Genomic DNA, 14,128 nt, shown 5'->3' with positions numbered 1-14,128 from the left:
AGATAGTCTAAAAACTTCGTGGTGGAACAGGTAAAGGGATCAAGGGATTGAGAAGAACACCATGACTTAAATCTATTCCATTTGTATAGGTAAGACTTTCTAGTGGAAGGCTTCTGTGAAGCAATCAGGACACGGGAAACTGGCTCCGAAAGGTTAAGTGGCTTAAGAATTAACCTTTCAACATCCAGGCCGTCAGGGACAAAGCTTGAAGATTGGGGTGGCGAAGGCACCCGCCGTTCTGAGTGATCAGAAGCGGGTCAGTTCCCAAGGGAATGTGCCTGCAAATGGAGAGATCCTGAAGTACTGGAAACCACACTTGGCGAGGCCAGTGAGGTGCTATCAGGATATGCGTCCCTTGTCCTGACGTAACTTCACGAGAGTCTTCGAGAGAAGTGGAAGTGAAGAGAATGCATATAAGAGACCGGTTGTACATGAGAGGAAGAACGCATCTCTTGGCTGTGAGTGTTGGCTGCGAGTGAGAGAGCAAAAGTTCTCTACCTTGCGGTTTTGAGGTGACGCAAAGAGGTCTATGTGAGGATGACCCCAACGTTGGAATATGGCGTCTGCTACTGAGGGGTTGAGGGACCACTCGTGCGGATGGAAAGAGCGACTTAGGTTGTCTGCCAACACATTGTCCACTCCCGGCAAATAGGTGGCCCTGAGGTACATCGAGTGGGAGAGGGCCTCCGCCCATATCTGCGCAGCTTCCTGACACAGTAGGAAGGAGCCCGTCCCTCCCTGCTTGTTGATGTATCACATGGCCACCTGGTTGTCTGTCTGAATCAGGATGACCTGATTGGAAAGGCGATCCTGAAATACCCTGAGAGCATATCTGATTGCTCGAAGGTCCAGGAAATTGATTTGGTGTTTGGCTTCCTCTGGAGACCAATTTCCTTGTGTTTGCAAATCGGCCACATGGGCTCCCCAGCCGAGGTTGGAAGCATTGGTGGTGAGAATTATTTGAGGGTCTGGAGCCTGGAAGGCGATTGATCTGATTTTTCCATCAGGCTAGAGACTGACGGAGTGAGTTGGTGATGTGGACAGTGGTTGACAGAGGTTGGATGGACTGAGTCCATTGTGATCTTAAAGTCCATTGCATGACTCATGGCCAAGCGGGCCATTGGGGTAACCTGTACTGAGGACGCCATGCGTCCCAGTAGGATGAGGAAGTGGCGTGCAGTTGTGCGTTGCTGTGACTGTAGCTGGTGTGCGAGAGAGAAGAGAGAGAGCTCACTGTCAAGGCAAAAATACCTTTGGCCTGCAAGGTGTCCAAGTCTGCCCCTATGAATGATAAAGTTTGAGATAGGACTAAGCAGGATTTTGCGTAGTTGACTAGAAATCCTAGCGAAATCAGATTGTGTAAAGTAAGACATAGGGACGACAGAGCAGCTTGCCAAGTGGGAGCCCTGATCAACCAATCGTCTAGATAGGGGTAGATGTGAACACCTTGAGTCCTGAGAAAGGCTGCTACTACTACGAGGCACTTGGTGAAGACTCGTGGTGCAGATGCCAGGCCGAATGGGAACACTCGGTATTGATAGTGTTTGGGGCCTACTAGAAATCTCAGGAACCTGCGATGAGATGGATTTATCGCAATGTGCGTGTATGCATCTTGGAGATCGAGAGAGCAGAGCCAGTCTCCTCTTTGCAGAAGAGGAAGGAAGGAACCCAAGGTTACCATCTTGAACTTTTCTCATTGGAGGTACTTGTTGAGGGCATGTAGGTCCAGAATTGGACGAACGCCTCCTGATTTTTTCGGGATTAGAAAGTACCAGGAATAGAATCCTAGGCCTTGTTTAGAGTAAGGTACTGGTTCTATTGCTCTGGACTGGAGGAGGATGTTCCCCACGCCGGTAGAGGTGGGGAGTCCGGTGGAATGGAGAGAAAGCTCAGGTGGTAACCTTGACAGATTATGGTAAGGACCCACTGGTCTGAGGTGATTGTGTGCCAACTGTTGTTGAAATGGCACAATCGACCTCCCACTGGTATTTGAGGCAGTGGAAACTGGCTGCTACTCTCTATGCAGGAGTCAAAAACCAGAAGCAGGGCCCGGCTGAGGAGCTGCTTGCGGTTTTTGTTTACGAGGTTGACGAGACTGGGCCTTTTGGAAAGGTCTCGTGGAACGAGTCCTAGAATGTGGTGGATAGGACTTCTTTGGACGGAAGAATGACTTTTTAGTATCCTTCCTGAAAGGCTGTTTGGAGGAATACTCAGAGGGCATCAGAGAAAGCTGGCGAAGGGTCTCCTGATGGTCCTTGAGTTCCGCCACCATCTGCTGAATCTGTTCACCAAACAGATTGTCTCCTATGCAGGGCAGATCAGATAATCTGTCTTGTACTTCAGGGCGCAAGTCCGAAGTCTTAAGCCAGGCCCATCTTCTTGCCGAAATAGCAGTTGCAGATACTCTGGAAGTGGTGTCAAAGATGTCATAAGAAGATCTTATTTCATGCTTCCCTGCCTCAAAACCCTTATGCACTAGGGTTAGAAGTTGTTCTTGGAATTGCTGAGGCAGGGACTCTGCAAAGACCTGTATCTGCTTGAATAAGACCCTGTTGTACTGGGTCATATATGCTGGGTAGGAGGCGATCCGAGATATAAGCATCCATCCCTGGAAGACACGCCGGCCAATGGCATCCAGGAATTTCTGTTCCTTACCTGGGGGAAAGGAAGAGTGGGGTTTTGATCTTTTTGCCCTTTTTTGGGCAGATTCTACAACCACAGATTGGTGATCCAGCTGAGGTTTCTGGAAATCTGGGGCTGACTGGACCAAATAAGTGGTATCAGCTTTTCTTTTGACTGGAGCAACAGAACCAGGGTGTTCCCAGTTCTTTTTGAGGAGATCTAAAAGAACCTGGTGAATAGGGATGGAGGTTATTTCCTTGGGAGCATCCAGGAATTGTAACAGTTCCATCATTTGACGTCTGTCATCTTGTTCAGTCTGCAATTGGAAGGGAACCAATTCAGACATTTCCTTCACAAAGTTTAGGAAGGATAGGTCCTCTGGAGGAGAACGCTTCCTGCTTTCAGTAGGAGACGGTGGCGATGGCAAGTCATTGGTGTCTTGAGAAGAATAGTCTGTCCAGGTGTCATAGGGATCAGGACCTGCCACTCTAGGAGCCTGAGATGGACAGAACGATGGTATTCCTGAAGGTCCTGGTCTAGGCTCCGAAGGCATCGAGGGAATGCTGGAGGCACCGATGAAGGCATCGAGGGCACCGGTGCAGGCATCGAGGGCATCGATGGATGGATCCCTGGCACTGATGGGCGCATCAACATCGATGGATGCGGCATCAGCAGGACTACCGATGGAGGAATGTGGAAAGGTGTTTCCCCTCCCTATGACAGGGTAAGTGGGGAGGGCACCGGAGCCATTGGTGACCCAGGATCCATTGATGGAAAAGTGGCTATAAGTGCTTCCATCTTCGAGAGCAGCGGTGCCAGTGCTTCCAGAATCGGATCGGTGGTCGGTTCCACAATCGGCACCGGTTTCGGTGTCGGAGGAACTTGGGAGTCTGTGCATCACCTTATCGATGGCCTCCTGAACCATCCGGTCCAGTTCTTCATGGAGACTTGGAGCAAGCAGCCCCGGCTCAGGAAGGGAGGAAGGAGGCAGAGGCATAGCCAGAGGGACCACCGTTAAAGGCGGAGTTGCGGCTCCCGATACCCATCCGGGTGAGGGTTGCCTCGGTGACCCATTTGCAGAAAGTGTAGGTGCCTTTTCTGGACAGGGTTTCTTCAATGGCGGCTCGGACGATGGCGAGGTCGAAGATTTTCCTTCCTCGATGGTCCGAGACTTGCGGTGTCGATGCCAATGTTTCTCTCTACGATCCCCTCGGTCCTGAGGGGGAGCAGAGGTAGCTGAAGGCCGAGAAGTCGTCGACGCCGGACGGTCACCTGTTCAGATGACGTCGATGCAATAGACGGCGGAGTTTGAGAACGGAAGAGAAGTTCCATTTTCTCCATTCTGGACTTGCGAACTTTTGGTGTCATTAAGGCACATTTGGTACAAGTCAGGACATCATGCTCGCACCCGAGACACATTACACAGACTTTATGCGGGTCTGTAATGGACATGGTGCGAGTACAGTCCGGGCACAGACGGAACCCCGACGCCATGGCCATTAAAAAATTTAGCCGCGCTACGATCGACGGCCAGTAGGCTGTGAGGACCAAACTCGACGGAAATCGATCGAAACCAGGTAAAAAACTTACCAGAGTACCGCGGAGTCAAAAATTCAAAGGAGGGACCCCTGTGGGGTATGAAAGTTTTTAGTAATTCCGTGAGGAAAATTCCTGTCAGGAATCTCTGTAGAGCTCCTTAACCCGCGTGGCTACTGCTGCGCGGAAAAAAGAAGACTGAAGAGGGACCCCTGCTGGCTGCAGGTTTAGTGCCATGCTGGGCATGCCCAGTAGGTGCCAGTCAAAGTTCTAGAAACTTTGACAAAAGCGTTCCGTGATTGGGCTCCATCCTGTGATGTCACCCATATGTGAGGACTACCATCCTGCTTGTCCTGTGAGAATGGCTATTCTTAAAGTGTACTAGACACATCCTGCTGCTGTTGGAAGTTTGCACTTCCTTGAAAAATATGTGCAATAACTACTAGTCTTGCTGGGGGTGGTACAAGTACTGTGAACAGATTTACAAATCAAGATGGATGTCTATCTCTTACCGAGCAGCTGCCAGCTTCTTCAGCTCCTTCCAGTGTTCAACAAACTGTGCCAAGCGCTGCTGAATCTCCTCCTTTCCAATCGTGTTATCATCAGACAGTTTCCGACCAGTGTCCAGCACACCCTGAAGAAGAATCAGCATTACTCTCAAGAGTTTCTGAGCAGAGAAATTGCATAGCCCTTTGCTGTAAGGACAGACAGATGTTATTTTTTACCTGGATTGCAGGTTCGTGTGCAGCTAACTCTGCTTCCAGTCTTTTGTGCTTCTTTCTCAGGTTCTGTACCCCAGTTAGATCCCGACCATAGTCCTCTGAGCTCACAAGCAGCTTCTTCTCCCTAAAACCCAGGAACCAATCAGTTACATGTGTTAGGATATGATGCTTAATAGACCAGGTCTTCCCAAACGTTTAGCCAATGTGACCCCATGTTAGCACTTGAAAAATTCACATGACCACAGATGACAACCAAAACAAATTAGGAGTGCAGTCTCCTTTCAACAATCACATCTTCTCACCCTGCCCATATTTCAGATGATCCCTCTCTCAATCCTCTCAACCTCTTCCATCCCAGCTGATCCTATTGCATCCCTCAGCTTTCACCTCCTCAGCCCATCCCTCCTTAACCCAAGCACTTCTTATAACCCCTGACTGATCTTCTATCATCCCCCATCCCCTCACTTCCAAGCCTTGCCTACTCCCCTTCTTACATCCTCCTAGTTGAGCCCCTCATCCCCCCCCCCAGTTCCTCTCTTACAGACCCCCATTAATCTTCTGTCATTCCCGCCCCCCCTCCACAGCTAATCCTTCTCTATGTGATTCCTCTTGTATCTTATCCCTCCTTTCAAATTGCCCCTCCAAATATTCCCCTGGTCAGGGTCTGCAGCAATATTTTCCTTTGGGTCCTGGGCCAAAAGTAGATGACAGTTGGTGGCAAAAGAGGGCAGGTTGATGCAGGTGCAACATTTTTCTCTTGGACAGGTTCAGTAGTGAGGATAGAGAAGCAGTGGCAATCTCCACCAGCCCATGTATATGCTATCCCTCCCTCACAGCTGGTCCCAAGCCCGACACTGATTTTCAAGCAACAGCAGCATTAGTAATGAAGTCAGCACAGGGCCTGTGACCTAGTGCAAGCTCATATACCCTGCAGCAGCCCTGATCCCTCCTTGCACAGATCTTCCTGTTACTATAGAAACTTGTGCAAGGGCAGTGTCACTGCAGAGCTTGTGAGTGCTTACTAGCTCACAGGCCCCCATTGCTGACTTCCACTACTAATGCTATGGTTACTGCAGCTGAGACACTTGTGACCTCAGCTGAAGGCTCACAGTTTGGGGAGCTCTGCAATAGATATTCCCAGAGCATAGACATGCTGCATTATCCAAGTCTGATGCAGCCAACTGAACTGCTCACCTTACAACTTCATTCCCAAAAAACTGCCATGGATTAGGGAATCCTAATATGCTTATGTTTTAGGTTTTAAAAACATACTTGATCCAGGACTCCTCATCATCCAAGTCACGGAAAAACTGATGTAGGCGGTGAGATTCATTGAGTTTGCCACGGCGGGAAGAAGCCATGCTTTTGATCTTCTGAAAACGACTATTGATGGCATCGCGCTTGTCCTTCACCTGAGAGGTGTCAAAGGCACTGCTGGTCATGAGGCTGTCTGCCTGGCCATTCAGGTCTTTGAGACGATCCTAGACAGAGAAGGGGCACAGAAAAAGGCTCGTCTAAAAAAATGCACACACGCATGCGTAAGATAGCTTCTTTATAAGACTAATTATACAGTAAGACAATGGAAGATGAGGACCAACTGGCCCAGCCAATCTGCTCCACTGTCTTCTCTGGTTCTCACTTTGAGTAGATGAAAACTGCTACATCGCTTTGGACACTTCATTCATGCCGAAAAGGGAGATATCAAGGTTCCTAAATTTCTGTGGCACCACAATTAGGGGTATGCACTCATGGACTGAATTCTTACTTCATGTGCTGAGATGTCTGCTTCCAGCAGCTGATGCTTCTTTAACAGATTATTTACAGATGCCAGATCCTTGCCATAATCCTCTGATGCAAGCAGAGCCTCCACCTGTAGGGAAAAAATATATACTTCTTACAAATGCTGTAATGTAGGAAGTAAAATAACCAATCAAAAACACAACACAATGCTTCTTTACCAAATATCACAATTTGTTAATCTCTTAGATAAGATGCTGATATTGCAAATTGGGATTTTCAAAAACCAGTTAACATGCACTGTAGCTGGAATTCTTTTTTTTTTTTTGTTAAAACTCCTCCTTCCCCCATTAAAGGCATTTCTTTTATTAATTTATTGTAGACAACTATAAATGAGACCTGGAATCCAAGTAGCACTATACAGATGCATCATACTGCAATCTGATGTTTAATGCATGAGAGACTGCAGTTGAAGATTTGTGACTAGAACTAGGGCAGCTGCCAAGAAATAACTGCAAATGCAGTGATTTTCTGCTCTGAGATATAAGTAACCTGTATGAGTAATTCTGATGGACATTACCTCTGACAGCCAGAAATCAAAGTCTTTTATGCCAGTGTTGAAGTTCTGCTGTTTGTTGGCTTCCTTTAGCTTTTGGCTCTTTTCTGCAGATTTCTGCACCAGGAACTGCCATTGATCAGCTAGAGCTGCCAAGCGTACCTTCATGGGAGGAAAGGCATCAGGTATCACAGATTCAGCTTTAAACCCACCTCACGGCCAGGAGAGCAGCTCCATGCATACAGAACTGCATGGCTCATGGATAGAGAATTGAAGAGATAATGGAAACTAAACCTTTCACTCTATTCTCTATTCACATCTGGCTCAGGCTGACAATGCAAATGTCATTAACTTGTGAAAATGTGGTGGCTTATGATACACGAGTCTATGGTCTCTGCCCAGTAACCAAGAGAAGAGACATATCTACAACAATATAAATAAATCAAAGACCATCACAGCTAGCATTGTCCTCCATCTCCTGTGCAATTTATCATGAGTACTAAAATTAAATTTTCTCATCTTTGTACAGTTATTTATATATGCCCCTAATTTTATTGAGCTACATACATGTATAAGAACACTCCCCCACACATTTTATTGTGCCATTCAAGTCCCTTACACAGAATGCAATTATCCAGAAGTACAGTATTAGAGTTTTAAATTCACAATACAAGTAAACAATATTCTTCCCGAGATTTACAATACCTTTACTGCATCTTCGCTGCCTGCACAGGCACCACGATCCATGAGCGAGTTCCCCATGTCAATTACCCCACGGATACGGTCAGCATTGGCTTGAAGCTCAGCCTCAAAGGCCTGGTGCTTCTGGTGCTTGCTCTGAGGGCAGCAGAAAGAGAAAAGGTAAGGCAACAGACTGTGGTGCTCCTATGTTATTCTCATGGCTCAGGAAGGCTGAAGAGGGCAAGAGCCATAGGTTTCTATGGGTCTTAGACATATTTTGTTATTGAAACAGTTTATAGGATCCAAGTGAGCATCATGAGAATACAGGAGCACTGGGAAAGGAATGCATCATACAGTATGCACACAATAGGTTACCTTGGAGCATTAACAGTTAACAAAACTCCACAAGACATCAACAAGCACCAGTACAGGTACAACTGACAGCTGATAAGCTACCTTTGAGGTTTGGAGGAGGAGGAAGTTGTGAGAAGGCACACTGAGTTATTCTGCTGTCATGGAAGAGTTCTGCATAGCACGCTTCACTCAGGATGCAGTTGTCCCTTGCAGCAGTGATGACATGGAAGCTTGCAATAATGCTTCTAAAACCCTGGACTCTGAAGTATGTGCTCAATTTAAATAAAGACAATTTCAAAATGAAATGTCTCCCTCTCAAATTTAAACTCACCCACTTCCCCTTTGCCAAAAATGCACAGGCTCAAAAAGCTCTGACAGATGTTTGTGATGGAAATCTTTATAACTTTGCCCAACTCTGGGAAACCCAAAGTAGCACAGCTGGCCTTTTCCTCCTATTGCTCCTGTATCCTTCCTGTACAAGGGGCACAGTTTAGTTCTGCACCAGACCTGAAACAGACTATGCACAACATGCAGAAGGGATAAATAAAAAGGCTGATGGCAGCATTACTAAATGAACAAAGCCACAGGTAGACATCAATCAGCTGCACCTGCACAGAGGCCAATGACTGTTAGAAAAATGGACAAAAAATGGATGAACTGACTGAACAGGACCAAACTCTGGCCACATGTACTATACACACAAGACAAACCACAGCTAGGGCAGTCCCACTACAACTTACCAGCAGCTTGGAAAGCTACAAAACAGATGAAGAAAAGGAGGTCAGTACAGTAATACCAACCTACAATCATGAAATATGGTACACTAAAAAAAAAAAAATTTTTAAGCTTACCTGTTTAATTTCCTTTCCCTAATTTCTGCCAGACCATTCCAGACAAGCGGGTTATGTTACCATCTGCTTGCAAGGGGCCATAACCCACTTGTCTGGACAATAAGGAAGCTCTCATTTTTACAAGGCATTATCCTACCCATACTATGCAAAGGATCTCTGGAGAAGAATCCATTTTATGCTTTGTCATGGAGGAGATTCCTGACTGCAGATTGGAAGTGACACACCCTCAGTGTGTTCTGGGCTCAGAGACCATATTCTGGCAAGCGATTTCTCACCTGGATGTTTGTGGGATCTTTGTAGGACTCATCACTGGCAGTCTGAAGTTTCTCACTTATCCAGGCCTCAATCTCATCTACATCACGACTGAACTGCTGCAGAGTCTGCGACTCACCCAGCTTGGACCGCTTCTCAATCATTTGAGCTTTCAGACGGCGCCACCTTCCGAGTAGAGAAAGGAAATATATTAATAATCTGGAAACTGCTAGGGACAGCAAGGCTGCACAGTAACAGGAAATCTTTTAGTTCTTAAAACATCTTTTCCTCAGGTATCTGCAACCTACTGCATTCACCTGTCTAGCACCTCATTACGTCGGCTAGCAATGTCGCCTTTCGCATAGTGGTCAGCAGAGATAAGCTGGTCGGCGAAGGACTGAAGGGCAGCAATCTTCTCTTCCTGTTTAGAAAGAGAAAATGGACATCTAGGTTTCAGTACAGGACAACAAAAGCTTATCCTTGGCTAGGTCCCCCGCCCAACCCATAAGAACATAAGAAATTGCCATGCTGGGTCAGACCAAGGGTCCATCAAGCCCAGCATCCTGTTTCCAACAGAGGCCAAAACCAGGCCACAAGAACCTGGCAAATACCCAAACACTAAGAAGATCCCATGCTACTGATGCAATTAATAGCAGTGGCTATTCCCTAAGTAAAATTGATTAATAGCCATTAATGGACTTCTCCTCCAAGAACTTATCCAAACCTTTTTTGAACCCAGCTACACTAACTGCATTAACCACATCCTCTGGCAACAAATTCCAGAGCTTTATTGTACGTTGAGTGAAAAAGAATTTTCTCTGATTAGTCTTAAATGTGCTACTTGCTAACTTCATGGAATGCCCCCTAGTCCTTCTATTATTCGAAAGTGAAAATAACCGAGTCACATCTACTCGTTCAAGACCTCTCATGATCTTAAACACCTCTATCATATCCTCCCTCAGCCGTCTCTTCTCCAAGCTGAACAGCCCTAACCTCTTCAGCCTTTCCACATAGGGAAGCTGTTCCATCCCCTTTATCATTTTGGTTGCCCTTCTCTGTACCCAGTTGGTTGCCCTTCTCTGTACCCAGTTTCTTCACCTGTACATTGATTGCCTTATCAAAATCTTCATGTTTCTTTATAAGGGCTTCCACACTATCAAGGGAGTCTCCCTTGTCCTCACTGGTTAGGAATGCCTCCCGTGCTGCCATCCAGTTCTCAGCCTGCTCACAATCCCGGTTGAAGAGCTGAAGAGGAGAAAAGGCATTGATATGCAAACTACACTGCAACATGTTACTGGGAAAGAATTCAGACCAACGATTCTAGAACTAAAGTGTTACCTGTAATTCCAGACACTGGTCTAGCATCATCCTACGCTGTACCCAGGCGTTCTCCAGATCTGCCCGTTCCTGATCTAGAATATCCAATTTTTCTTTGATCTCTGGGCTAGCATAGTGTCCACGAGCCAACAACTGCTGCCCAAATTGCTCAAATGCTTGGAAAGTACCAGCTCTAGCATCAATTTCTGTGCGATGTTCCTGGGAGGGAAAAAGACAGCATCAATAACTGTAAATGTGTGTCTGAAAGCAAACATTATAAAGAGTGGCATGAATCTGCTACTGCGAGCATTAGCAACATGCATTTAACGTATAGAACGATCTCCTCTGGTTTCTGGCATATCTCACCTCAGGTTTCAAAACACTAAAGGATCCTAACTAACAGGTGGCATAGGGATCCTAGATTTCATACAATTGACAATTTAAAATTTGTTTTTGCTGCATTCAGAGTTCTGAGAAGCTCAACAGGACATACCTGGTGCCTTTCCAGCAGAGCCTCGGCACCTGTCACATCTTTTGCCAGCTCATCAGATGACACCAGGCCCCGAATTCCATTAATCCAAGACATAAGATCCCTGGAAGAAAGCACCCAGAAAACATTTATATGTCTTTCTTTATCCAGGGTCTTCCTGCAGATTCTGTTCCACACTTCAGTCCTTACCTAAAGTCACTCAAGAAGCGTTGTAGATCATGCGAGTCCCCAAGTTTCTCCTTACGTTGATTTGCTCGCTTGCCTAGACTGTTCCAGGCCTGGTTTAGCTCTGTACACTTTTCCTGAATGTCTTCAGCAGATTCTGGGTGTGACTGAATTAGACGTTCAGCTGTTTCCCCAAGAGAATTAACCTGAACAGATAGGAGCAAAGTACTGTTTGTGGTTTTTGTATTTTTTTTTAAACGTTTTTGAAAAAAACATTACAGAAACTGAACAGAGAAATTCTCTCACTATTTGAAATTAAAGCATATTTCTATATAGAGTACAACATTATATTTCTATATAGAGTACAACAGATAACTTACCCCTCTTCACCACCATTCACCATCCCTTATTTCTCAAGCCAGAGAGATCAATTTTTATTTAAAACATTTCTATTCCACCTACCAGCATTTCTAAGCAGTTAACAATAAAACATTCATAAAAAACATAAAACATGAAATCATAGATCATAAAAATATAGGAACATGAAATCATAATCAACTAATAAGACATCATATAACAAGCATAAAAGAAAATTATTCCTTACCTGCTAATTTTCATTCCTGTAGTACCAAGGATCAGTCCAGACGGTGGGTTATGTCCCCCGTCCAGCAGATGGAGTCAGAACAGACTTCGAAGGGTGTTAGCATATAAGCCAGTGCACCCTCTGCAGGAGCTCAGTATAAAGTATATCAAAGCCCAACTAAGGCACTGAAGAAGAATAAGAACTGATCAAGTATACGTAACCATAACAGGCACTAACCAACAAATTCAAAATGTAAGCCAACATGTGGCAACAAGTACAACTTGCAAAAGAGCTGTGACCACAGAGTCAAGAACGAAAAGAGCCAACATTCCTCAGAAGGAAGAGAGCAGTCTGAGCAGGAAAAAGCCTAGAACCCAGAGAACCAAAGAGGTGGGTGTCTGGACTGATCCTTGGTACTACAGGAACGAAAATTAGCAGGTAAGGAATAATTTTCTTTTCCCTGTATGTACCAGGATCAGTCCAGACGGTGGGATGTACCCAAGCTTCCCTACTCCGGGTGGGCCCCTGAAAGCCCTGCTCGGAGAACCTGGTCGCCAAAATGTCCAGAGGCTGACGACGCCAGGTGTAGACGATAATGTCTCGTGAAAGTGTGCAACGATTTCCAAGTCGCCGCTCGACAGATCTCCTGAGAGGAAACAGACCGCACCTCGGCCCAGGAGGCTGCTTGTGAACGAAGGGAGTAAGCTATGACGCCCCACAGAGGAATCCACCCCGCTCCTATGTAGGCGGACGAGATGGCATCCTTTAGCCATCTTGCAATCGTCATCTTCGAGGCCTAGGACCCTTTCCTCGGCCCCGACCAGAGTACAAACAAATGATCGGAGACCCAGAAGTCATTGGTGACCTCCAAGTAGCGGAGCAAAGTGCGCTTGACATCTAGGAGACAGAGAGACCTTGGCTCATCGGATGAGAAGGACGGAAGCTCGACCGTCTGGTTCAAGTGGAAAGCAGATACCACCTTGGGCAAGAAGGAAGGGACGGTGCGGAGGGAAACACCCGAGTCAGTGAAACGGAGGTAGGGTTCCCTACAGGACAACGCTTGAAGTTCCGAGATGCGACGAGCGGAGCAGATGGCCACAAGGAAGACTGCCTTGAGGGTGAGGTCCTTGATAGTTGAGTTGCACTGAGATTCGAAAGGAGGCCCTGCCAGCACCCAAAGGACCAAGTTGAGAATCCAGGAAGGACACGGATCCCTCACCGGAGGCCGCAAGTGCTTCACCCCCTTGAAGAACCGGGCGATGTCTGGCTGGAGCTGAAGATAGGGATGATCAACATACTGTATGAGCGAACCAAGGGCGCCCACTTGAACTCGCAGAGAATTGTAGGCGAGCCCTTTATCCAGGCCATCCTGCAGGATCTGAGGAACTGATGCCTTCGTGGTACAAGTGCCATGAGTGGACCACCACACCTCAAAAACCTTCCAGACTCGCACATATGCGACTGAAGTAGAGGTCTTCCGAGCCTTTAGCAAAGTTGAAACTACCGCCTCAGGGTATCCTCTGCGCCTGAGGCGGCGCTGCTCAAAAGCCAAACCACAAGACAGAAGCGTTCTGCCCTGCTTGAAAAATACCGGGCCCTGATGGAGCAGACGAGGAAGATGTCCCAGCCGAAGTGGGCCGTCGACCGCCAGCTGTAGTAGATCTGCAAACCAGGGGCGACGGGGCCACTCTGGCACCACCAGAAGAACAGGTCCCTGATGGCGCTCTATTCTCTGGAGGATCTTGCCCACCAGAGGCCAGGGAGGGAACACATAGAGTAGAATGTGATGCGGCCACGGCAGGACTAGAGCGTCTACCCCTTCTGCGCCGTGCTCTCTTCTGAGGCTGAAAAAGCGGGGGGCCTTGGCGTTGAGAGACGTCGCCATCAGGTCCAAGTGAGGCGAGCCCCACCGATGGACGAGAAGCTGCATTGCTGCGCCGGAGAGGGACCATTCTCCCGGGTCTAGTTGCTGCCGATTCAGGTAGTCCGCCTGAATGTTGTCTACCCCCGCGATATGTGACGCGGCGAGGCACGCCAGATGAACTTCTGCCCACTCCATCAGACGCGCCGCCTCGAGTGATACGTGTCGGCTCCTCGAGCCCCCCTGGCGATTGATATATACTACCGTGGTGGCGTTGTCAGAGAGTATCCTTACCTCCCAATTCCGCACCAGCGGAAGAAAATGGAGGAGCGCTAAGCACACTGCTCTGGTTTCCAGGCGATTGATCGGCCACAACGCTTGCGTCTTTGTCCACGTGCCCT

The 14,128-nt window shown here is 47.3% G+C and overlaps 1 protein-coding gene across 9 annotated transcripts in view; it reads right to left on the bottom strand.

Moving 5' to 3' along the window:
- The window catches only part of SPTAN1 (spectrin alpha, non-erythrocytic 1), a 457,019-nt gene that overhangs the window by 85,540 nt on the left and 357,351 nt on the right, over positions 1-14,128 (bottom strand). For 6 of the 9 annotated variants that reach the window (XM_029611329.1, XM_029611328.1, XM_029611326.1 and 3 more), the window contains 13 exons: positions 11,308-11,489; positions 11,122-11,221; positions 10,650-10,847; positions 10,410-10,556; positions 9,629-9,732; positions 9,335-9,497; positions 8,949-8,963; positions 7,879-8,010; positions 7,198-7,335; positions 6,646-6,750; positions 6,153-6,361; positions 4,884-5,004; positions 4,671-4,792 (listed from right to left, as the gene is read on the bottom strand). In XM_029611329.1, the coding sequence (XP_029467189.1) occupies positions 4,671-4,792; positions 4,884-5,004; positions 6,153-6,361; positions 6,646-6,750; positions 7,198-7,335; positions 7,879-8,010; positions 8,949-8,963; positions 9,335-9,497; positions 9,629-9,732; positions 10,410-10,556; positions 10,650-10,847; positions 11,122-11,221; positions 11,308-11,489 (1,736 nt within the window). The remainder of the gene's footprint in view (positions 1-4,670; positions 4,793-4,883; positions 5,005-6,152; positions 6,362-6,645; positions 6,751-7,197; positions 7,336-7,878; positions 8,011-8,948; positions 8,964-9,334; positions 9,498-9,628; positions 9,733-10,409; positions 10,557-10,649; positions 10,848-11,121; positions 11,222-11,307; positions 11,490-14,128) is intronic. The other 3 variants (XM_029611327.1, XM_029611333.1, XM_029611335.1) reach the window with 1 other exon arrangement.

The sequence above is a fragment of the Rhinatrema bivittatum genome, chromosome 8, assembly GCF_901001135.1.
Source record: "Rhinatrema bivittatum chromosome 8, aRhiBiv1.1, whole genome shotgun sequence".
NCBI lineage: Eukaryota > Metazoa > Chordata > Amphibia > Gymnophiona > Rhinatrematidae > Rhinatrema > Rhinatrema bivittatum.
The sequence above is the reverse complement of the archived record's forward strand: the minus strand, read 5'-3'. Positions and strand labels throughout refer to the sequence as shown.